This window comes from Microchirus variegatus (genome assembly GCF_963457635.1).
Source record: "Microchirus variegatus genome assembly, chromosome: 11".
Classification (NCBI taxonomy): Eukaryota; Metazoa; Chordata; class Actinopteri; order Pleuronectiformes; family Soleidae; genus Microchirus; species Microchirus variegatus.
Genome location: NC_139812.1, coordinates 10,002,891 through 10,029,880, shown reverse-complemented (window position 1 = coordinate 10,029,880; position 26,990 = coordinate 10,002,891). Strand labels below are relative to the sequence as shown.

Here is a 26,990-nt window from a genome sequence, read left to right as displayed (position 1 = left end):
ACAATCAAGTACTATGCCCTAAGTAATGTCAAGTGCCCGCCAATCCCCCGCCCCCCCATCACAACCTCCCACCACACACACATAGAAGGAAAACACACACCAGCCCAGCCGTGCCTCACTCCAAAAGATCCATTCATGTGTTGCACTGAAGGGCCGACAATAAGTGCTCTCCACCTCACTAACTGCTGCTCTCCCCACTGTCCTGCCTGCATGGCTACCTGTCTGTCTGTCCGTCCACCTGTCCAAGCCCATCTGTTCAACTGGCAATGCATTTGAGTTCAGTTTGTGCAGACGGGTTAGAGCGGCGTAAACCCAGTTGTGACTCACCTGAAGTTTAAACCAACAAAATTAAGAGGTTGATCGCAATTAGTGACTGCCGGCTTATCTGCAGCACTCTGGGTTGACAGTTATATACACATATGTGTTTCTCCATCTCAGACAAACACCTCCCTCTCCTTCACTGAGAGCTGGTGTTTGTCATGCTGTAACGTCTCTCTGTCTTAGAGGCTGTTTTTGACAACATGTCCACCTCAGCTGGCCAGCGACAGACACTCAGGCTTTAAAGGCAATTCAAAAGGAACAAAGAAACCCATACTGTGTGTCATGTTGTGAGCAGCATAGAATACACATTTTAATTAAAAAAAAAAAAAATTATAAAGTATATTTTTATTTAAAATGATGATTTATATTGGTCCTAAAATCATCAAGCTGTTTACAGAAAAAAAAGAAAAGTGTTCTGTCAAACCCACTGTGATTTAAAATGAATTCTGTGTCAATGTCTACATTTTGGCATGAACCCAGAATGACCAGATGAAAAGCTTTCCTTAAACAACACCATGACTGTGTGTGAGATGCCTGAGCTTATTGTTTTGCAGTTTTACAACAATAATTCACCTATTTGTTTTAATATGACTATCCTACACTGTAAAGACAGAAAATATCCTTATTTTATAGACAACATTGGGGTCCCCTATATGGTAAAAAAAACAACAACAAAAAAAAAAACAGAAAAAACTTGCACTATTGTGAAGAACATGGTGAAGCATATATATGAGACGCTGAATAATACTAGCACTCTCTGAACCCTGGCTGTCTGGTCCTGGAAGATACTTAATGAGCAGGCCATGTCCCTGGTCTATTCAAATTCATGATATTGTGTGAAACACTCAAACCACGGAGCAATATCTGACTATGGCAGATGTTCGCCCTCTTTTCTTCTCTGTCCTCCCCCTCCGCCTCCTCCCATACAGCAGTCCACCATAGAAACTCATGCTCGAGCCACTATACGCAGCGAGACATCTGCACCTCACTCGCTGTTTCTTTCATTGTTTCCCGTCTCATCTTTCCTCTGCATGCACACACACACACGCAAAGATAGAACTCTATTCTTGATGACAGATGGCAAGTTAACAATTATACAGCGTCAGCCTCTGAAAACGCAGACACACAAACCTTATGCAGCACACATACACAGAAACAAACACCACCTCCCTGTCCGCCTGTCCCTTAGTTCCGAATTCTCTGTCAGATGTTGTGATTTGTTTCTCAGTTGGTGATGGTGTGCATGTCCTCCCTTTACCTTGGTACAGTATATTAAGCACTAGTTTAATGAGAGCTTGTTGAGGAGCAGGCCCCAGCCAGTGGACCATATGGGGGACATTTAGCCCCCTCAGAACATAGAGCCAAACCTTGCAGACATGATTGCCAGAGCCATTTGCTTCTCTACGCTTGTGTCAGACTGGAAATGGGGATTTTTTTTTTTTTATCATGGACAACTAATTAATGACTGGAGAACAAAACATTTATCACTGATCTCTTCCTCCTCTCGGTTTTCATCAGGCAAACTAACCGACACTTTGACATAAATACGCAAAAGACGCGCACGCAGTCACAGCTTCTTCTCGGTTGAGAACAGACATATATTTGTCCTTGCTTTCCAAAAATACCCTCGCAGTGATCACATTCTACACACTTCTGTGCCTTACATGTTCTGTACACACTGTTCTTCTCACTGTGCATCTGTGTGAATCCCTGTGTTTATTCACGGCTCACATTTTTCACTGTGTCTCTATGGCACAGCAGGCTTCAGCTAGTGGCTTTGTTAATCCTGTCAGAAACAGATTACAGGTGGAAAGATATAAATAGACCGACTGTCCCTTTAAACTGGTCGTCGTGACGTCAGCAAGGCATGCAGCTTAACTATTAAGTCAGACATAAGAGGACCAAACTCAGTTCAAACCCACCAAAGATAGCCCATGGTTGCCATTTTTTGACCAAACACTCATTTGTCTTAGCAAGTTTTCATATAGAAAACCAGCTTTCATTGTATCTTTACATCTGGCTTTCATCCATACAACAATCACTAACATTAATAGCAGCATCACACTGTACCCTCACTAGCCACTTTATTAGGTACACTTCTTCAAATGCTTCTTAAGACATCTAATCAGCCAATCACAGGACAGTAACTCGGTGTATTTAGAAATACAGACGTGATCAAGATGACCCACAAGGTAAAATTGATTATCAGTATGAGGAGGAAAAGTGACATAAGTAACTGGTCTGAGTGTTTCAGAAATGACTGAAGTGGTGAGATCTTCACACACAAGCATCTCGAGTGTTTACAGTGAGTGGCAGTTCTCCAACATCAACTCAATTAACCACTTATAAAAAACCAAAGTGTGCAGAACACATTAAACCTTGAAGCAGCAAAAGACAACACCAGGTGCCACTCTACACACTTCATTAGGAGTCACGTATAGCTCATAAAGTGGCCAATGAGTGTATACAGCCCAATCCGATTATTATATTGTAATAATGCTATGTTGTTACGACACAATCAGTCTCATTGTCTCAATGTTTTGTGCTTTTTGTTGTGTCTCTTTCTCTTTATAACTGAACTAATAGAAATATAAGGAAACACTTGGTCAACTGAAACTGTACTTACTTCATCAACTAATCAATTAGTTGCAGGGGAAAAAATACATGTCAACAAAATCAGCTACAGAGCACAGTGTACTCTGTGAGGTAGGCTTGTTGATTTATATCATGTGTAGAGCTATAATATCTGCAGCATACATAATCATTGTATTCATCTTCTGCCATTTTAGGATTCCAGAGGAAGCCACAGTGTGTTTATTTCTTATTCTTGAAATCTGTTCAAAGTTCAAAGTTCATTATCACAGTTCAAGTTTACTCAACGCAGTTCAAAGCTTCCATCACAGTTCAAAGTCTTTCATCTTTCTTCCGTTTCTGTCGCTTCAGATTTGTCCATATAGACCAGCTGCTTGAAGAAATGCCAAAACTGCCTCCTTCCTTCACCTCATCCCCTCTGGCAGAGGGACCTGCAACCTGATTCAACTTCATATGCTCATGAAGTTGCTGAAGGACATGGTTCTTCATCCCCAGGAACCTTGTAACTGCTTCTGACACAAAAGTCATTATATGAGATCGAGTTTTCTTTTCTCAAACTCCATAGAAAACATTTTCTTTCCTACTAATTGCAATCGTCCTGATGATTTTCCACAGATTAAATCAGCACAGAACCACCCACACTCCAGCGCTCAACCATTGAAACTCTAAGCCTAACTCTAAAACTTTAAGACCTCTGCATATGAGGTCATCAACTGATTTCTGACCTCTGAGCTCACAATCTAAGACATTAGAGTTTGCACATCTCCTGTTTCCAATACATATGCCCATAACTAAAGCAGTGTAGTGGTCCTCATTGATTCTCTGCAACCGAGGAACACTTTAGAAGACAGTACATTTTCCTCAAATGTTATAAAGACTGGGGCATTAAGATTTCCTCCTTCCTTGGCCTTGTACATCCTCACATTCAGAATTTTCCACCCTCAATATTATCTTTAATTTCCACTGCTGACAACTTAGCACATGCATCATATATAGCACCTTTGATCACACTTTTCTAGAACAATGGCATCCAACTTTTTTTCTTCTCATTTTGCCAATTTGCTCCTGCTCACTCTTGCAGAGCAACATTTTTCTCAGAGCTATCCCTAACCAACACTTTTTAATGATTCCACCACGTTCAAGGGATTTACTGCTTTAAACCCTTCTGCAACTTGGTCTCTCAGCTTACAGACGATCCTGTGTTCCTCCACTTCCTTGGCCATTTTCATTATTTTGCTCCCCTCCTCCTTTAAGAAAGAGGCACTTTGCTTTTGTTCTCGCTTTCCTAATGGCCTTCCAGCTCCTATTAAACATGTGAATCAACACCAACAAGGCTCCTGCGAGGCAAATGGAGATCACAAACGTATCGCTACTAGACCTATGCAGGCTGTCGGCCGACACACACACACACACTACTCTCCACGACCATTGGAGTTTCCTCAACGAATCACACTTGAATCAACATAACCAAGGCTCCTGCAAGGCAAACAGAGATCTGGATTTTTGTTTAGAGAGTTTATTTAATGACTTACTGTATAGTACCCCAAAGTAAAGAAAATGCAGTTTGAAATTTGATTCTAACATGAACCCTAACCCATGATGAAAGACAAATTAATTCAGCACTTATCTTTCCATACAACAGTTACAGTAGCCATTAACAACGAGGCACTAATATGCTGCCCTAAATCAGACAAATGAAGCCCTACAAACTGCCTATTCCAATCAGCCCCAATCCGATATCAACCAAATATTGATGGGCATGAATATTTCATGACAAAAAATGTAATACAAAACTGGAAAATGCTTCATCAATCAGTGCATTGCATTGACTCTATGACGGCTTGATACCACATTTTTATTTTACCTCTTTTATATTAACTTAGGTGTTAATAACTCATTTGAACTTATATGACATATGGAGCCCTTACTCACATCCTGGTCATATGATGGTAAAGGCTCTTTAAGCATGTCCCCTGTGCTTAGTCAAACATTTATGTGATGTTCAGGATTTATGGATAGTATTGTATTTTACTGTTTTCTTTTTCCATGATCCAGTGATCACACCGATACTGATACTGTCGGCTCCTTGAACTGTACAGTCGGTGATAAATGATAACAATTCAGTGAAGCGTTTTTGTGTGAATGCATGTGATCAAATGTTCGAGGTCAGCATTTCGATGATCCTGAGCTACAAACTAATCTCATTACTCAATCTGTCAATCCCTTCATCCCGTCTCTCTTCCTCCTTCCAAGTTGTCCCTCTGCAGAGATCAGCACTTCATCCATTGACCCATCCTGTTCATTCATTTATCCCGGACTCACCCTCACCATATCAGTTCATTCATCCACCCGTCCATTAATCCATCCCTCTGTTTACATGGCCCTTACAAGGATGCTTCCTCCCACTTACCACTAATCTCACTGACTGATTGACTCCCCAGAGTTAAGCTTCAGGCTATTTAGCTCAGAAACAGCACATTTAAATGTATGATTCTCCACTTATCTGTGTTACATATAAGTTTAAGTTAAGTTAAAAGCTCTATAACAACAAGCAGCTGCTGTTTTGGTAATTTGCACATAGCAATGCTCAGTCAAAGTGATGCCGACACAGATGAAGCAATTTGCTGACAAAAAATGCTTACATTTCTTTCACCACTTTCTGAATGACCTTCAGAATTGTTCTGAGAAAATGAAATGAATGAAAAGTTGTTATTTTTTGGAGTTGAGATGCTGTTGAATTCTCCTCAGCGTTTTACTACGCACTCATTATTTTCATTTATTCCGTATGTGCACCAAATCTGCCGCCAGTAATCATAGTTATCACAAATATTACAAATATAGTCATTTTATATCTTAGGGCTGCCTGTCAGTAACCAAATGTTAGGGGTGTTTCTCCATTCATGGAAAATTTGATGTGTAAGCCAAACAAATGGGCTACAGTATTTCAGGGAAGATGTTTTTATTATTGAACTGTATTTGATGCTATGTCTTGTTTGATGTGGACATTATTTTTCAATTACAAATTAAAGCCAAATCTATTACTACTGCTTACCTTCAATTAGATTAGATTAGATTTTACAAGAGGAACCCTTACACCTACCTGTAAACATGTTTATCTGGTCAATAACAACACTATTGGGCAATGAGCTGTGTTTCCACTCAGTGACCAAGCTTTTGATATCAATCAAAATGAAATAGCATCATTTTGATACAGTTTGGACTTTAGTAGTGAGGTCACATGACATTAACATGAAGATTAAACGTAAAGTTTCACGAGCAAAGCCTCTTTGGCCAGGTCGTCATTTCAATTGAGAATTGGTTCTCAATTGACTCACCTGGTTCATCCATCCATCCATCAATTATCTACCGCTTTTTCCTCCACCAGAGGGTCGCGGGGGGCGCTGTGCCTATCTCAGCAGACATTGGGCGATAGGCGGGGTACACCCTGGACAGTTCGCCAGTCCATCGCAGGGCCACATATAGAGACAAACAACCATTCACTCACACACTCACACCTACGGTCAATTTAGAGTGGTCAATTCACCTAATCCCCATATCGCATGTTTTTGGACTGTGGGAGGAAGCCGGAGAACCCGGAGAAAACCCACGCACACACGGGGAGAACATGCAAACTCCTTGCAGAAAGGCCCTTGTTCCGAAGTTTTTCCAAACGGGGCTCGAACCCAGGAACCCGGGTCTTCTTGCTGCAAAGGCAAGAGTGCTAACCACTACAGCAACCGTGGGCCCCCTCACCTGGTTCAATAAAGGTTAAATAAAGTCTCGTGAGCATATTGACTCTCATTAGCATAGCAAACATCGTGAGAGTCTTGAGTCACTGTTACTTCCACAGTGAGGAAGTAACAGGCTTCATAAACTGATTCATGACAACCAATTCATAACATTTATAGACAGTGTATCAACTTGTTGATAGATTATTTAGATCGATACAGTGTTCTGCGTATCTATGCATTGATCTTTTACTTTTACCAGTTGGTTAATCGTTACACGCCTACTATTAGTCAGCGGTTTGGGGTCTGTACGCAGCTTGTTGCAAGTTTCTCCTCTGTGCTGCCTGTATCTGTGACAAACGCTCGCTCTCTGGCTGTTTTCCTTGTTTGTCTGTAGGCTGTGCAGACTAGTCTGTATGTTTGCGCTCTGCTGTTGGTCTGTCTGACTGTCTGGCTGACTGCCCTTCTCTGCAGTGTAGAGTGAGTCATTCTTAGGACAATGGAGACAGTTTGTAAAGCCACACTGGAGCATACACTTCCTCCGGATGTGCAAGAGGATGCCATTCATAACAAAGCCTGCACTGTCTGCTACACTGCCCCATATATTCATGAGTTTGAGAGACACAGGGGAGAGCAAGAGCAGGGCAGCGAGATGGGAGGATGCACACAGAGCCAAAGATTGTGAATGGCAATAAAGGGAGTAAGTTGTGTTGACAGGCTATACAGCAGAGGCGGGACACACGAGGAGGAGGAGAGGAGAGAAGAAGGGCGACACTGCAGACAGTGGCGGCGGCAGCAGCAGCAGCGGTAGCAGCAACTGATGATTGATATCAGAGATCTGGCAGTGCCACCTGATCTAGCCAGCCAGCCATCCAGCCTCCAACACTGAACTCACTGAACCCACTCAGCCAAGATGGCTGCCACACTGCACTGCACCCAAATGAACCCCTCACAAGTTTAAATGTACAGACTAAAGCACAGACAACTCCCAAAAGAATTAAGCTGCGATGATGGAGCATTACAGGAAAGGGATATGTTTATGTCCATGGTAAGATGCAGTGACTGACAGCTCAATATTTGCAATAATGGAAGACAGTGAATATCTAATTAAGTCACTTCCTGACTGTCTTCATCGCGAAAGACCTTGTGATGAGAACTGTACATACAGTAGCATGAAAGCAACTGTGCACAAACACAGTCACAGCAACATGAGCAGAGCCAACCTTTCAGTCGATGATGGGGATTCTGCGATGCAATCTAATACTGCATCATACAAAATCATGTATGAATGTGCCCATGCCCCCACACGTCCCCTGGGATTTGCCCAAAATGCTATCACAGAAATCGATAATAATTTCCTCTGCAGCCTCCAAAATTATTGAACTGCCACAAGGAGAAAAAAGACAAACACTCTCTCCCAGACATTAAGATACAGGCTCCAGTGTTATGAATGAATGTGTCTCGTTGGTATGTGGCATTTGCTGTGGAATTTCTGGATCTGTATGGTTTCGATTATGTTTGATATTAGTCCTAAATGAAGGGGGTTTTTAACCTTCATGTGATTTTTTTCGTTTGAATCACTTGATTATCTCAATGCATTGATGTACTGAATATACAATAATAATAATAATACTCTATTTAAAAGAAAGATCTGAGCAATTTGAAGAACAACCTTAAAAGGAAGAGAGTGTCTTGTACGTAGCCTTGCTTAGTAACACATCTAAGGGACAGAAAGTGTCAAAGAAAAGATGATGGCGTTCTTCCTGTCTCTCTCCTCCCTCCTGGCCATCTGTTGTGCTGACTGCTGTGTGGGCTGATACTAGTGGAGGAAACAGTATCCTCGACAACACTGGATGACTGCAACCTCTGTGGCCTTACATGCACTGACAGGAAGTAAACTCCAAACCAAGGAGGGAAAGAAGTGGTGTTCAACACAAATTCCAGTTTTAAGGTGCAATAGAAAATGGTGTCTATCGTTTGCAGACTGAAAGATGGATAGTGTACACTTATCACCACATTTCACCTAAATATTTTTAAATTGTAACAGAGCAGAATAACAGGTTTCCATACTGTTTCTTGTGGTTTCCCCTGCACGTCTAATGCCTTTATATTAGCCACTACAACAGATCCTGGTATTTATCCACTGTTCATTATTTCCATAGAAATAATGGAGCTAAATGCACTACCCACTCTGCTTTAATGAGAGGAGGAAGGAAATCATCGGTGTGCTAGTGAGAATGCGAGCAGCGAGAGGCTCAGTCATCTGAGGACACAGTGTGCTTTCCTTTGCAGAGGTGATGTTCCTGAGGTTTGACACTGTGTTCCAGGAGGATGATGGGAAAACTTTTAATTTGCTGTGTAAAGAACAGACAAGAGAGGTTTGCTTTTTACACTTTTGTTTTCTTTAACTACCATTTTATGCTTGTTTGTATTTATATATATTCATTATCATTTATGGTTTTGTTTTTCCTGTCTCGCATTGATTTTTATAATACTTATGTGAAGCACTTTATATTTTAGGATGGACTGATGGAAGGAAGAAAGGAAGGAAGGAAGGAATTCAAAAGAACCCCCTGTAGCTTTCCTTTTGTTACAGTACATTTTCCATCGATATCTGAGTATCCCAGTGATCAGCATCCTCTGGCATATGTAAGTTGATCAGTCTAGTGTGTGTGTGTGTGTGTGTGTGTGTGTGTGTGTGTGTGTGTGTGTGTGTGTGTGTGTGTGTGTGTGTGTGTGTGTGTGCATGTGTGTGTGCGTGTGTGAGTGATAATGTTATGTTTGACTGAATGAACTGAAATACTCTAATGGTTTGTGGCTTGTCAAACAAAAGCTTCATAAAACATGCAGAAAGTCAAGTATGCCCATGAGGGTGCATGCATGCACAAGAAGTCACCCTCACCAATTATTTGCGCCGTCAATGGGAAACTAATTTGAATCAATGTTATCTATAATCTTTATTACTGGACTCAATAATAAGACCAAAAGTTTGTAGAAAGGTGACAGTACTCGTTATCGCTATCACAGTCAAATTAAGTTTAATATTAACTACATCAATAGGTACAAATTACAATGTCAGGCAGCCATTGGAAGTTTAATTGTTTATACTCACTAAGACCCACTGATGCTTTCACAATAACAATAACTGTTGTCTGAATTTGACTTATGAATTATTTACTAACACTGTCTACATATGACCCCTTATCTCTTCACCACCCTCCTCTCAGTTCAGTTTTCCACCCATTCGGTTAGCCAGTTCCTCTTTTTATGTCACTGTCCTGATGTCACATGGTTAAAAAACAAAACAATATATGCACAGGGCCTCGCAGACACAACTACATGCAGCTATGTGTACTTTCATTAGAACAAAAGTTTGTGTGTGCAGAGGTTTCACTACCTCTCTCAGTCTCTTTCACTGTTTCGTTTCAGTAGAAAAAACAAAAAACTGTCCAATGTTTAAGACTGCAGTCACGACATGGACAGTGAGTCAGCACCCCGACCCTGCTCCTCTTTGCTCACACAAACACAGACAAAGATTTAGCATATGATACAGACAAACATTCATATTCCTGACACAAACAACTCCGCACCCTCCATTCCCTTCCCTTCCCTACAACCTCTCTCACACACTGATGAACACTGGTAGCACTGCGTCGTGACTGGGGGCGATGTGTTCCTCTTAAAATGCGCAGACGACTGTCTGAGGATCACACTGGCATGCTGGCACACATAAACAAAGATCCTCCCCTCTAATTCAGCAGTACAGTTTTGTATTGTACCTATGTCAGTGCAGAGATGAGCACATGATCCAGCATGTTGTCCTGCTGTGCTTATGGTGTTTGCCTACATTACCCAGCATCCTACAGTCTGGGATGGATCCACATCACTTCCTGTTCCACAGTTTGTGTTACACATTCCTAGACACCATCACATAGTCAGTGGGATGATGCTCACTGGTGTAAAAAAAAATGGAAATCCCCCTTGTTGTGGCCCTGAGACTGTCTCTGTAAAACAACTACATGCACACATGTTTGTGCCTGAAGGAATCAGCATCAGCAGACACATGACTGAGTGAAATCAGAGTTTATACGGGCAAAACAAACATTTGTGGCGTACAGTTGCAATCATCACAAAGTCACTGTGTCTTACTTTTTGACAGTTTCTGGTTCAGCGTTGACACATGACAACAAATCACCTGTTGCATCAACCGCTTACTTAACGTAAGCTGTGAATATCTGAGAACAGGGAAGTGCTATATGTGTTGCACGCTCTTCAACTATGACATTTTGTCTGTTATTCATTTGGTTGTAAACAGGATGTGTTGTCAGTGTCACCCCCCCCACCCCCCTTGACTCCACCCCAACCAAACCCATGTCATATGACTCTCAGTTACACCATTCAGGATTTTGTAAGAAGTCAACACACACTCAAGTGCATTGAACAATAACATCTGACAGGCAAAACTAACTTGACTGTTAACTAGCACACACACTGGTCTGAGAGAACACCATGCACCAGCAGTGTAACAGCAGGCCTGGTACATGTTATCAACTGCACACACACACACAAACACACAACACATGCACACAGCCATGCACACATGCACACATACACACACACACACACACACACACTCTTTTCCAGCCACAGCCAGACAGAAGCACATAGAGGCTTAGCAAACAAACTGCCAGACAGGCTTATAATAAAGAGACACATCTCTATGGGGGCAAAGGCACATGCATACACTCGCACTTGATCATCATGCATCCATGTGATCACACACACTCTGCAAACATTCACATCCTCCCACCAACACATGTGGACAGCCACGGCCAGGCCCTCAGTCTAGACAAGAGGCTGAGAAGAAGAGCAGAAAAAAGAGAGGAGGGGAGAGTAGAAAAGGAGATGTACTGAATGTACTTACCCCGTTTCTGGAGCCATCCCTCTCTAACGATGGTGACATCGCTCATGGTTCCTTCACGCCGAGTCTGATGCCGCTACACGCCTGCTCCACAGAGAGAGAGAGGGAGGAGGGGAGGAGAGGAGGAGAGGAGAGAAAGAGAGGGAGAGGAGGAGAGGAGGGGGGGCAGGCTCTCCCAGCCTCCGCGTCACTCTCCCTCCCTTCCTTTCCCGTTCAACCTCTTGTTCGCGCAGTCTCTCTCTCAGACACACAGACACATGCACTGTGTTTGTGTGTGTGTCGTTTTGCTTCCTGTTGTGGCTTATCTCCCTCCCTTCTTCTTCTTCTTCTCCCCCTCCTCCTCCTCCTCTCTCGTTCCCTCTCCAGACCTTCCTCCTCACCAGTAGTGACTCAGCCTGGAAGGAAGTGAAAGGAGAAGAAAGAAAAACAAAAAATCAAGAGATAAGAAGGCATGGATGAATTTGTCTCCTCCTCTACTGCTCCCTCTCTTTCCCTTTCATACAATCAGACTGGACAAACAACTAGTTATTGTGAGGACACTCTTCCCCCACCCAATTATACCCTAGTTCCTCTTTCTGTCACTAACACTCTCACAGATAAACAGGATGAATTATTGCTCTTGATGAAGCAAAAACTGACCTAGATCAGCAGTCAAGGTCATTCCTGAGCTCTGCCTGTCTTGTATTCAGATCGTTTTATATATTTAATGATGAGCAGGCAGTGCTGTGTAGGAAAGACACGGCTTGCTGTATTTCTGCATGTCAAATTATTTTGTCAACATGTTTGCATGTGCGTGTGTAGGACGCTGTCTGTGCGTAGGAGGTGGAAGAGCATCTAAGGACTGTGGAGTAAGGCTCGGCTATAAATAGAAACAACGGCAGTTAGGGATGCTCTCGCACTCTTTCTCTCTGCCCAAATCTCTGCACCTCTCTGTCGTTTCACTACTGCTCCCCCTCCCTTCCCCGCTCTCTCTGCATAGCTGCCGCGTTCACCTCAAATGCACCCTATAGTAAGGCGCACTGTATTACACAACGCACAAGAGCACTACGCTGCTCGGCTTGAATGGGGATCAGCACTACGACGGCTGGGCAAGCAGTTGTAGCAATCTAGCTGGAAATCAGTATTCAGACCAGCAAGTGTCTGCACTGCCGCCCGACATTTGGAGGGACTGCAGCATCGTAACAGGAGCTGGAGCAGATTTACAGTCACACTCACACACGGGCAGGCATACAACCCAGCAATAAAACCTAATGTGATATTTGTGTTACAGCAAAACACAGTATTGGCTAATTTAAAACCAGGACAACAACAAAAATCACAGACTAGCAACTACTTTGGGAGTTAGCTGTGGGTAACTGGATTTGCTTGTTGAGTTTCAACGTAAGCAAGTACAGAAAATGACCTGGATGACTGAGAATCTTCACAGACATGATGTTGCTCCACATTTTGGAACAGATTACCTTAGTTGACAAAAGGAAATAAGAGAGAACATGTAGCTCCAACTTGAGATGATTGAGACAATTCAACTTGACTCAAGCAAGTCCAGCTGTTACAGAGCTGATACTCCTGATGATGACTATGACCTGAATGACTGAGAACCTTCACAGACTCGATCAGCAACAACTCATTCAAGTACTTGGCCACACGAGCAGTCTACATGTAGATGGATGAGTCTTTCTCCTTCCAAGCACAGGTGCAAAGGTTGTAGTGAGGTCACTTTGAAGAGATACTGATAATGAATAACTTTGCTGCACAGACTGGCTATAAAATAACCATCACCTTATGTTATTTTCCACTCTGAACAGCATGTACTGTATAATAAAAAAAACTCACACATCTTGGACTATGATGGACTATTTGGACTATTTATTTTTTCCTACATTCAGCTACATCATAAGGGCCAAAGGTTGCCATCAAATGTCTGATCAGATCACTCTACTATACTAAAATGTATAGAAACTAACAAGTACTAGAGGTAGACCAATTATTTGGATATTTTAAATTTCAATATCAGCATTGGCCAGTTATTATATATTAATCAGCCAGTCATTACAAATCACACTTTTTCATTCACAGAAACTTGACAAATGCTCCTGTGACTGAAATGTGTTAATTTAATTATACAATTGTGTATATAATATATAATATAATATAGTATATAATAATAATTTTTATTATTAAATAGTGTATTTTATCTGCTACAGGGGACAAAAAAATGTCGTCCAGAAATATAGCCATGCATATATATTATACCTTGGCCATAAGCTACACTGATTTCTAAATAGCAGCCTCAGCATCAGCCATAAAAGAACCCACATCAGTTGACCTCTATACTGTCCTGGTACCAATACTAAAGCTCAGCTATTGTACTGGCACTGAATTAGAGAACAGTTCAAATGTTTCCAGGCCCTAGTAATTACATCACAGTAGGGGACTGAATCCTTTTCAAAGGCACTCTGCAATTCTGGATTAAGCTTTAACGCTGCAGTGTAATTCAATGAAGCTTCACTTAGCTTTAACCTTAATCTGGCATGGCCCTGATCACTCTAGGTGTAGAACAGGACAGGACAGGACAGGACAGAACAGGACAGGACAGGACAGGTCCAGTCAAATGTCAAAGGAATGACTACCTTGTCATCAGAGTAGATGTTACCATAGATATCCAATGCAATGATTATTATATTATTATATTCTAAGATATTAACTAAGGTACAATATATAAGGACCACTCTACTAAGAAAAAAATATTCTATATACTAAGAAAAATATTTAAAAAAAAATAATTAACAAATAAACAGTATTAGAAAATTAGTTGAATCTAAATAAGTGGCCTGTGTGTAACCTAATATACATTTAAGTGTTGAAATGTGCAACTACATTGAGACTGAAGGTAAATGTAAATGCACCATTGTACAAAAGAGCATGTCTCATATGACACCAATAAGTGATTATCAATGGGAATCACAGGGTGCCGCACGATATGATACGATGCGATACATGGTCCACAATACCAATAATATTAACAATTCTGTGATAAATCAATATAATTCAAGACAATCAGTCCATAGTGTATCGCGATACATACGGTGGCCCCAAGGTGCAAAACACAAACGCAAATCAAAAAACACAATCGCAAATCTGCACTGTTTCAGTCCGAAATCTCGCCCCTAGAAGAGGGACTGTGTTGTGATTGGTCAGCCAATGAAAGCTTTACCAACTGACTTGTGATTGGCCAATACCTGGAAGTGACGTAATCAGCCCACCAGCTCTCAGAAGCGCAGCTCCCCCTCTGGAACGGTGGATGCACTGCTACTCATTATCAAAACATTGTTTTAACAATGTTTAAAAATAGTTTCGTCACGACTCCCCGCCGCAGTCCCTTTACGCCTTTGACCCGGAGTCAGAAGACACTGTCTCAAGTCAACCACCTCCACAACGGATGTTCTTCTTCTTCTGCGGTTCAATGTACACAACAGGATGTGCCCGGACTAGGGGTGTCACGGTATGAAAATTGAACCTCACGGTTATTGTGACCAAAATTATCGCGGTTTTCGGTATTATCGCGGTATTTTTTAAAAAGTGTGTGAATATGTTCAGAAAGCATTGATAGTCCTAAAAGCTATGCATTTTTAATATGCTGGCGGTGGGCGCTGCAGCTGTACTATCATGTTAACATTATTGACACAGTATTGTGGGTCTTAAAACCATAAACTTTGTGTTTGAATTAAGGTTGTTTTATCGCTGTGTGTCAATCCTAGTTTGGGTGTGGTGATCTCACATTCAAGAGCTTTTGTTGCTTTTTCAGCCAATCAGCTGACGATCACAGAGAATACACATGGCTAATTAATATGCATGCAGAGAGAGCTAGAGAAAGGGGAGCGATAGCGCATAGAACTTTCCTGTGCTTATGTGTGCAGTGTGTTGGCAGTGCGAAATTAAAGCGTGATTGTCATCAAAGCAGTCATCAACAAAAGCTTTGTTTGACAAAGGAAGGCAAGGAGAACATGACACTAATTGTCTGTGGCTGAACATCTTCACAATGACAGCGAAAGCACAGAGACTGCTGGTGTGTAGACTGTTAGCATTGGAAGCTAGCGATCTTTATGCTAACGTGTTAGCAGACTTCATCGTCACAAAAACAACAAACAGATGGATTATTCAGCGGCTGAAAGAGAGCAGGACACACACGGTAGTTGTCTGAGATGATGACGTGACGCCAGCACCGCGCTATAATGTTATGGGTGAGTTTTCATATACGTATATGTCCTGAGGGCTGTCGTCTCCTCCTTCGGCCATGATTCGAGCTTCGATAAAGTTTGAACATCAGGTTGTAGGCTACAGAGTGCGCCTGCGCGGCAACTTCAGCTGACGGAGACGCTGGAAAGGCTCACGGTGCCTACACCGTGGGCGCGGTTATTCACAGAGATAAAATTTTTTGAAATGAAGACGGTAATTATTATCGTCAAAAATGTTATCGCGTTTTACAGTTACACCGTTAACCGTGACATCCCTAGCCCGGACTAGTGCCCGGAGCAGGAGGATCTACTGTTCAGGAGACGGGATCCTTACGTCACGATACCAGGCTTCTTCAAACCGCTTGCAGAGCCCGAGAATACAATAAAACACAGCATTCTCGGCAGTGGCTGAACTTTGTTTTGAAACTTTAGCAATTCATAAACGAGGTAAAGGCGCAGATACACACTAAAAAAAACAGCGTTAATTGGAACTTACAGTCTATGGGAGCTTTAAGGTTGTTTGAAAATTGTGTTTTAGTATAATAGTTCAAATGTTATTGAGATAACGGGAGGGGGCTGGTTAATATTTCCTGAGGCAAAAGTTCAAAAACTGAACATATTCAAACCATGAATATGACTTTATAATGATTATTGCTTTCTAAACACTAATGGCCACTTCTTAAAGCACACCTGCTCAGCTACTCATTTGTGCAAATATCTATTCTGCCAATTACATGGCAAAGTTGTGTGGGTATGGTCAAGATGACCTGCCAAGGTTCTAACCAAGCATCAGAATGAAGAGAAACTGTCATTCAAATGACTTTGAACATGGCATGGTTGTTGGTGCCAGACAAGCTGGTGTGGGTATTTCAAAAAACGCCAATATTTCCCCCCACAATCATCTCTAGAGTTTACAGGTAATGTTTGAAAAAGAGAAAAATATCCAGTGAGTGAGAATTCTCAAGGTGAAAATAGCTTGTTAATGACAGAGAATGGCCAGAATGGTTCAAAATGATAAAAAGGCAACAGTAACTAAAACCTTGAGTAAAGGTACTAGTATCTTACCAGAATAACTTTGGTATAAGTCACTTTTTATAATATTGCTCAATTAAAGATCTTAACGTATATGATATTTACTGGATTTGAGTATCATAAAAAGTAAAAGTGAAAGTATTAAAAATTGAGGCTCAGTGGTAGAAATTTGAGGGTTTGATTCCCTGCTCCGCTAGTCTATATGTGTCTTTGGGAAAGACTAAAAAAGCGTTATATACATTTATAAATACAAACCATTAACCAACTGTTCTTCTTCTGATTTCAATTGGTGGTAACAAAGATAGTTAGGGGAGTAAAAGTTGCCAGAAATAAAGTACAAATAAATGTATTTTGTACTTGTACAGTAACAGAGTATTTGTACAGCACTGTATATAACGCCTAATGTCACCTTTTCCTGAAGTTTGTCAGGTCCCAGACCATAGTTGAGGAGCACATGGGAGACTTTAACTCCTCCAGGGCCAAAGTGATGGAAAACTTCGGGGACTTCCACTACAGTTACAGAACAGAGAGTAAAACTCAGAGAACGACCTGCTGCTTTAACAGTGCTGTTGTTTATGATAAACACTTCTCTACAGCTTACAACAGCCTAGGACTTAACTTACACTGCTATCCTATTACTAGTGGTCTCTGTCACTTGTCACCACATTTTCACACACTCTGCACGCATTCTACTACCCAGCCACCACGCACGCACACACATATTACACACAGGCACACATATACAGGATATTCACTACCGATATGTCCAATGTCAAAACTACACTTACAGATATCTGCAATTCAGCTTTTACTAGTCAGAATGGCCTCACTTTTGCCATTCCTGTGTATGAGGTTTGTCATCATAGATATCTATGATTCAGTTGTGGATAGCCTATTGTAGATATCTATAATTCCAGTTTCAGATATCTCATTACCTCATTATGACTAGTCATAATTGAAGATCAATATATCTTCAATCTACATTGTCTTTTTTTATCTCTCAAATTCTCTCAGAATCTCTCAGAATTAAGTGAGTGACTATTAATAATAACATTGTAGATATCTGATATCTATAGTGACTAGTACAAACTGAATTGCAGATATCTATAACTGTAGTTTTGACTAGTAATACAGATATCTACAACTATGATTCATTATAGTCACAATGACATTATCTGTATCTGTAATGGTAACCCTGGTTGGGGAGTGTACATATCAAGCTTTTCATGTTTTTGGAATAAAAATAATAAAATAAAACAGCATGTAAGTAGAGTACTTCACCACTACATGTTTACATGTTTCATGGTATGAATGTTAAACATTATACTGAGACAGGACCTGAATGTTAAACCTTGCCTACGTCATCACATCAAAACACAGCGAGCTGCTGCTGTTTCTATGCCGTGATGTTTATGATGCTAACAGTCAGCGCAGGGCGGCTGTAGCTGCCTGTGTTACCTGTAGGTGCAGGTGCGCTGCTGCTCTTCGTAAAGCGTCCGTAAACCGGAACATAAAGCTGCGCAAAGGCTTCACGCCAAAGCCGAACCTTTAGTCACCCGTGCTATTTCGAATTCCCACACCTATTTGCTTGGAGCTGCGACCCCTAAACCGTTACCGCAGCCACCGGTTGTTTTGACTTTCAGGGAAGCTCGTGACGTCATTCAGAGAAACTCTCTCACGCGCGCCTGCATAAATGAAAACACACACACACACTCACACACTCACACACATACGTGGATCTCCTACCGTGTCGTGCCTCGTCCTCCTGAGCTCGGTTTTACAGATATCAGCTCGCCTGCTTCTTCTCCTCTACTTTATCCTATTCTCGCACCCTGTGTGTCAGTGGCGGCTAAGACGCCAAGCATCGCGAGAGTCAAGTTAGTGCTGTTTATCTTGAGGGAGCAAGATGGGATGATTGGCTCTGGTCCATGGAACAGACTGCAGGTGTAAGACAGAGTTCTGTACACTTTCATAGATAAGTGTTTATTTCTATGTAATAGAATAGTTGTAGATGTGTAATCATCCATTATGGTCTCACTATAACATATGAGAATAAAAATGCCAGTGCTTTTATACCAACAGGGTCAACACTTTCCAGCATATATTCTATTCTAAACTGTAGGTCTGGTCCATGTAATAGACAGTATGTGTTCATGGAAAAACAAACATGTTTCTATGGACTTCACAGTGGACCTTGTTTCCTTGACTATGTTATCGTTAATGTGTGTCCATGTGTGTTAAGTGCGCGTTTGTTTGTTTGTTTGTTTGTTTGTTTGTTTGTTTGTTTGTTTGTTTGTTTGTTTGTTTGTTTGTTTGTTTGCACAACAAACAAATATATAATGCGATACACAATAGATAAAAACAGGTGCAGGAGGAGGGATAAAGCATTTATAGCTTATACTAGGCCCTCCTCCTCCTATAGTAATCAAAATGAATTATAATCGATAAGTAATATAGCAAAATAATACATAAAATGTAATAACAATCTATAAAGATAATTAATAAATGGACTAAATTAAGATAGAATAAAAACTATATACATATACTATATGTATACTATATACATCTCTGAACAGGTCAAATCTGGTGTGGATCTGGGTGACGATCAATATATCTTTATGATAAACATGATCCATATACATGTATCCATGTTAAAGATAATGTAGGCAGGATTTTTTCTTTTTCTTTATTATTGATCAATAATTAAATAATAACCTTTCTGTTTGCTGTAAATCGGGTGATCAGAGATTGGACTCTTTGAATCACAGGGCAGTTCACATTCACTACCACTACTCTACAAACAGGTCCATTCAGTGGAAATATAGTTGCTCCAGCACTGACAGTTGTCTACACTCAACGATGGACAGATTTACCCAGGTCATCTGTGTTGTGTTAAGGAAACTTGACAGTCAACTATTTTTCCAGTCATCCTATCTACTGCAGCTTTGCTGTATCATTATGATGTTTGTCCTAATAGTTCCAAGTGTTCACAGATTTCTAGGTGTTAGTGTTGACAGAAACACTGTGCGCTCTGAGCAAACAGAGACGACAGTACTTCACTAATTAAGTTCAGCCATCCCCAGCTAACATTAGTCCCTTTCACAATCTTAAAGGCTCTTTATGGCCGACAGGATGAGACAGCTGCATAACACATGACTGAAAGCTCTGTTCAACAGCTTTTCCTCAACCAAATTAAGTGATTCAGATTGTTAATACAAAGCATTTTAAGAATTTCTGAGCTGTATGTTTCATGTTAGTGTGGGTTATCGACAGTCAATACAGCTGGGAAATTGTGGACATCCTCATGATCATGTAAAAACAGAGTGTACCCTCTGCTTATAACATCCTATTAAAGTCTTTTCTCCCTCCATATTTTCACACATACATATACAGTGTGATTAAAATTTGACAATTTTTATGATGTTACATTATAGATTCAACAACAGTGGCTCTCTCATCTGTCCCCCTTTCTTTCTCTCCCCAGATGGCGTGTGGAGCTGGGCAGCAGAAGCAGAGGGTGTAGGCATGGGGCCGTGGCTGTGTACAAAGTGCAGTACACAGGTGGAGCTTGACAGATATTTGTGTGTGTGTGTGTGCGTGTGTGTGTGTGTGTGTGTGTGTGTGTGTGTGTGTGTGTGTGTGTGTGTGTGTGTGTGTGTGTGTGTGTGTGTGTGTGTACTATTCTGTGTTAACATATACACATTTTGCCATCAGCTGGCCTTTAGGTCACAGCCCTACGTGCAGAGGGAGGGGGAGAGTGAGCAGACACACCAGCAACCATTCAAGGTGTGTGTGTGTGGGGGGGGGGGGGGTGTGTGTGTGTGTGTGTGAGAAAAAGACATCGCAGGGGAGACCTTCTGTTGCCATTGCTGTGGCCAGACGTGTCCCTTTGACACACACGCACACATATGCAAGCAGGATGATGTATACATATATATTATTATTTAAGTGTTATGTTTTGTTGTTGTAACGTATAACCTTAAAACCTCTTTTCCAAGAGTGACCTGGCCAAGACAGCAGCACAAACATAGAAATAGTTACAACAAGACACAAGTAGAATATGATCACACACTACAGGTAAAACAAGAGTGGGATTTCACAATCACACAGTGCAATCACAATATCCTAGTGAACTGATTTCTCTGGCTTTTATAATTGACTTGAATTCTCCCAGAGCTATGAGATGTGTCAATTTCAAGTCCTTCTGCACAACGTTCCAGGTAGACGGGGCGGAAAATTTTAAATACTTTTTTGCCCAGTTCAGTTTTGACTCTCGGGACCTGCATTTGTGTTATTTCCTGAGAACGCAGGCCATATCGGCTGTGGTTTCTACACACATGTAAACACAAATATGTAGGCAGAAGTCCAAGAATGGATTTATAAATAAAAGTCAGCCAGTGAGGGAGTCTGCGGACATACAAAGATGGACAATGTGCAATGGCATATAAGGAACAATGATGTAAACGATAGCTGCAGCCAGTCATAAAACGCAAAGCACTATATATACTATATCATGCTTGGTTTAGACACAGTGGTGGTTTGAACTTAATGCTTGTGATGATGATGCGTTGTTACGTTATTTCTTTTGTTTCCTTCTCAACCACATATATAATGCTCATCATTAGCTAGAGGACCACACAAGACTTTGGGATTTATATGCAGAGGACCTGGAGAGGTTACAGTTTGAAGACATTTTTGTCTGGACTGAATGCTAAACTGAGATTGCCTTCAATATAAGATATAGCCGCTGCAGTGATAACTTATAACCCTGATTATTTGGCATTTTACAGAATATTTTAGCGTCAGAAATTGATTAATTCCATGCCTGTCAAAAAATATTGTGCCATTTTCTCAGGTGTTTCACTCACAGTATATCTTGTATAGGTGTGCGTGAGACCTCTCTTTTCCACTGGGGCTCTTCTCCCAGCTTCCATCTACAACATCCCCACATCCCCCATCCCCAAACCTTCTGTCTTCCTCTTTTTGCCCTCCTGCCACACACATGCACACACACACACAGATATATTCCATTCCCCTCTAGCGCCACTGCACCAATCCCTGCCCCATCCATGACTCTGTGCACCTTCTGAAACACACCCAGCTTCTGCTTCACCCTCTGCCCTTCCCTTCACACCCCCTAACCTTACCTCCACCCTGGCTCCCCAGTTCCTAAAGCCCAGGGAAGCAGCAGCCGTGCTGGCCGGGCCTGGACACCCTGTCCCCCTTCAGCCCAGCCCAGGTCTCTTTGAAGTAGCTTCAGGAGAGAGGTCAGCCTCGCCCCGGAGACCTGCATAGAGGTAGGGACAGCTGCGGTCAGACAGATCCTGTGCTGGGAAAATGCACACACAAGATCAAGCACACACGCACATACACAAACGCACACACGAGACAGAGCAGAGCAGCTGCAGCCACCGTGTTGAAGGTGTGCTGTACAGCAGGACAGCTTGGGAGCCAGTATGGTCCAGCGTGGCTCTGCTCTGTTCTGGGTCACCTATTTTGCACTCAGGTGTGAAATGTAGACTGTGGAGGAGCAGATGACCAGATGAAATTTATATATGTTCTATATTAACTTCTAGCCAATCAACGTCTTCTGTGCTTTTTCATGAATTCATGTTGATAAAAAAAAAAAAAATAGTTTGTGACATACTGTAGATCTTATGTCAGTTCTTTTATTGAAAACACGATGACGCAAGATTGTGCTTAAACTTATCTCAGTGATAGTGTGTCATCATTCATTGCCTGAAAAATCATCGTATTGTTCCATGTTTAATTGTTTAACATCTCCAGATGATCCACAGCTCTAACATCTCAAACACGTTTGAGCAACTGTCCCCCATTTTTCCTTTCACCCCAACCGGTCGAGGCAGATGGCTGCACATCTTTGAATCTGGTTCTGTCAGAGATTTCTTTTTCTGTTAAAAGGGTTTTCTTTTCTCTCCACTGATGCCTAGTGCTTACTCACTGTGTGGATTGTTGGGTTTCTCTGCTCTGCATGATGTTGTCTATGTACAGTGCCTTGAGATAATGTATGTTATCATTTGGTGCTATACAAATAAAATTTAATTGAATAACTGGCAACTGTAGCTCAATGGTACACTCTTAGAAATAAAAGTGCTAAGTAAAACCATATAAGGTTCTTCGGCTAGTCTTCATAGGAGAACCCGTTTTGGCTCCAGGTAGAACCTTTTTAATAAAGGTTCCACTTGGAACCCTTTTGGAGGGAACCCTTTTAAAACCCTTTATTCAGGAAAGCAGTTTGAAAGGGTTCTCTGGATCAAAATTGCTCTTACTTACCATTAGTGTTACCAAGAACCCTTGAAAAACACTTTCTTCGGGAAAGAAGAAAGCAAATGGTTCCAGGTAGAACCTCAGCCCTCGTAGAAGAACCCTTTTGGAACCCTTATTTCTAAGAGTGTATAGTGAGTTCTCTTTCAACTTGAAAGTTGTGGGTTTGATTCCCAGCTCCCCTAGTCTTCATGCTTTATGCTGTGCCCTTGAGCAAGACACTTAACCCAATGCTGTTGTGTGAACAGGTATAGGTCTAGTCTTGATGACCACTCAAAGCTGCTTTACACTACAGTTTTGCCATTCACCCATTTCCACCCATTCACTCACAATTTCATACAGCAAATCTACAGTATGTCCCTCATATTTCCTGTCCCTCATCTTTCATGCCCATTCACACAGCTGTCAAGTGTAACGTGGGGTTAAATTTCTTGCCAAGGACACATCAGCATGTAGACCAGCGGAGCAGGGAATCGTACCCATAACCCTCAAGTTCAAAGAGCACTCACTCTAAAACTGTGGTGTAAAACAGCTTTCTATGAAATGGTATCAGCTGTTGTAGAGCGACATACTGTGACGTATTCTTGTTATTCTGACCTTCCTCAGTGAGTAAGTTTAAAGTTTTGAGTATACTGTGCACAGATGAGGAGACAAGGTTAGTACTTTAATTCAGTCTTCAGCGCAGTAAGTTTTAGGCTTCATGTTTGTGTTTTTGTGGGTGTTTTTGCACATATGTGCCTAAATGTGTTTGCCTGCTAGCCTGTTTATGTGCTCGTATCTGTGCATATGTTCACATATTCGCGTGTGTGTGTGTGTGTGTGTGTGCGCACCTGCGTATTTGTGGATACCTTCTGCTCACGTGCACACTGGTTGCACTCCCCCAGAAACATCTTGTCCTCAATTCTCCACCACACACACACTAATCACACTGGACATGTATTTTTTATTTTATTTTTTTTCAAACCACTGTTTTTTAAAAAAAAAATTACATATCAACTCACACAGTGTGTTACTTACTTTATCCACTCACTTTTATACAATGAAACCACAAGAGGCACTTGATTCATACTCTGACACGAAGAATAAACAGATTAGTAAAATAATATGTGTATCCTTCACTAAGTGTTCAGTAAACCTCTCAGCATGGTATCCACATTATTGAGTGAAACGTGTGCATCAGAAAGATGTATTTCCAATTGTCATTTATTGCATGTGACAATAGGATTATTTACAACAGGATAAAAGCAACTATGTGACTGACTGCTACCCAGAGGCAGACATGGAGTGGTGATTGTGCTCCATGGTGATAAACAGAAGGATGAGCCACAGAGCACAGTCTCATGATTTACTGCTTTGTTCTGACACTTCCTGACGTCATAAACTCATGGCTGTGACTGTGATGGTGAGGCCACTCGTCTCAGAGTGTGTTTCAAAGACGATTGGTCCACTTTATAACAGTGTGTTGCAGTGCTATATGTTGTGAAAGCAAATTTCATGTTGATGTTTGCAGACAGATGTTACCTGCATGAGGCTGTGGAAGCAGCCAGAAACTTCCACCCTGTCATCGCTGACACAAACATCTGCGAACTGTGTGACATGAACATGCATATGAGTTTTCTGTCTCTAACACACACACACACACACACACACACATACGCACACACAAACACACAGACACACACACAGACACACACACACACACACACACTGTTTTTTGCTGCTCTTCCAGCTGCATTCTGATGTTCCACTGGGTGCCATCAGTGCAGATCTGCTCACTGGTCGAGTCAGTGAAGCAGTGGTGTGATGGCAGAGAGCAAGAGAGAGGGAAGAACTTTGATCTGTTTTTATTTCAGAGGTCTTCCATCACTGAGTGACCTTGACGTCTGTCTGAACATTATGGGCTGAAATATGTGCCAGAAACTGAATTTGAATAAAAAAAAAAAAAAAACACAAAGTCACAGACACACACACATAAACGGACAAGCTGTAGATGTTCAAACTCCAAACACGAGGCCGGCGTATATTAGAGATTTTCACCTTAACCCGTTTCCGTGTGGATGGCTCCTTAATCATCAATCCCAAATCAAGTATTTGGCATTTTTACCACCAGACAATTTTTTTTGCCAGCCAAATTTATGTGACAACAGCCAAACGGCGGCATTACATGCTCAAAAACGTATCCTGCAAAACAGCATTACCATGTTAACCTGTGACAGATGAAACCTCAGTGCTCCACCACTCGTCTCCTGCATCTACCTGCATGTGTACAGCTTCATGTGTGCAGAAACCACTCCGGGCCACAAGGGAGCGCTGCACTAGTTACTGTCCTACTGAGGCCTCCAGATGTTCATCTCTGTCTCTTTCTCTCTGTCTATCCATCCTTCTATGATGTCACAACATGTTAAGTTTACACATCTGGATGAGGCCAAGTCTGTGTGTTTTTAGTTATTTATAAAACATCTGGAACAGACATCTGTATCTCTGGAGAGCAGCGGCAGTAGAAATTGTGGAATTTGTTGATTATTAGCACAACCGTCTCCTGTGTATGTATATGTGTGTGTGTACTTGTATGTATATCTTTGTGAGGACCAAACTTAAAAACAATAGGGAGCAAAGACATTTTCGTGTACATGAGGACATTTTTGGTTTGTCCTCATGTTCTGTCAGACGTTTTTTTCAGAGAGCTGGGGAGATCATTTATTCACAGAAATGTCACTGCCGTCTCATTTTTACTAGCATATCTATTGTGTTCTGCCTTACCCCCATCAATGAATCACTCTGTCACCACAGACATGAAAGCACAGCTCTAAACAAGAAACACAGATAGAGTCACATGCAGCTGATCATTGTGTGAACCCTCTGACAGTGAGTGGTTTGAATTAACAGACATCCGCATATATTTTAAAGTTACGCACTACAGCTTTAATGTTTTCCCCTTGCATATTTGTTTTAAATCTATGACACAATAAATGTTAAATTGACGCTTGACTTAAAACACTTGCATCACAAGAAAGAAAATTGCAATTATACCCCCCCCCCCCCAAAATCGTTCAGCGCTATGTTGTTTGAGAGAGAGATTCAGAGGAAGTGAGGCTGAACGCCGCACATCTGTGAACATCTGGGTGCACAGACTGTGTTTGGCTTTCCAACAACTGGATGAGATCAACATCAAAACACACACAGTTTGAGCACAGCCAGAGGACACAGCACCCCCCCCTCCCTCCCCTGCCACCACATCCACATCTCACACACTCACTAACGTATTCACCCACTTCTAAAGCTTATGATGGCCCCCAAGGGCCCCCAGTTTCCACTCCTGCCACTTTCTATTTATGCTCTGTGCCTCCCTTACATCCTTTGTAAGCCACATTGCTCTCTGCCTTTGTCTACACACACACACACACACACACACACACACACACACACACACACACACACACACACACACACACACACACACACACACACACACACACACACACACACACAGGCACTCTTGCTCAGAGAGACACATTAACACTTTGTGTAAATGTGATTTTCCCCAGTTTACCCACACCATGGGGAGGTGCGGGGAGAATGTCTTTTCCTGCTCATCTGTAACATCTGTGTACAGGAAGAGAGAAGCAGATGTGAGAAAGATATCTGTCATGGCAGCAGGTGTCACGTTTTCCCCTCAGCAATTTGCATTTCCTGAATATGTCATGTGCTGTTTGATAGAAAAGTGCTTCACAGATTGAACTGGAGAGGCACAAGCTTTTCTCGGCTGCATAATGACGTGTTTTTAGAGGTTCTGTGATGTAAGAAATGTGTGATATTGAGACAAAAAAATGACCATGATGTGTCATGAGAGATTAAGGACATAATGTTAAATTAAAA

The 26,990-nt window shown here is 41.7% G+C and overlaps 1 protein-coding gene across 2 annotated transcripts in view; it reads right to left on the bottom strand.

Annotated features, from left to right (window-relative positions):
- Positions 1 to 11,611, bottom strand: part of akt3a (v-akt murine thymoma viral oncogene homolog 3a) — a gene marked incomplete at its 5' end in the record, with an annotated part of 44,786 nt that extends 33,175 nt beyond the window's left edge. For both annotated transcript variants that reach the window (XM_083898053.1, XM_083898054.1), the window contains one exon: positions 11,566 to 11,611. In XM_083898053.1, the coding sequence (XP_083754179.1) occupies positions 11,566 to 11,611 (46 nt within the window). The remainder of the gene's footprint in view (positions 1 to 11,565) is intronic.
- Between the last annotated feature and the right edge of the window lie 15,379 nt (positions 11,612 to 26,990).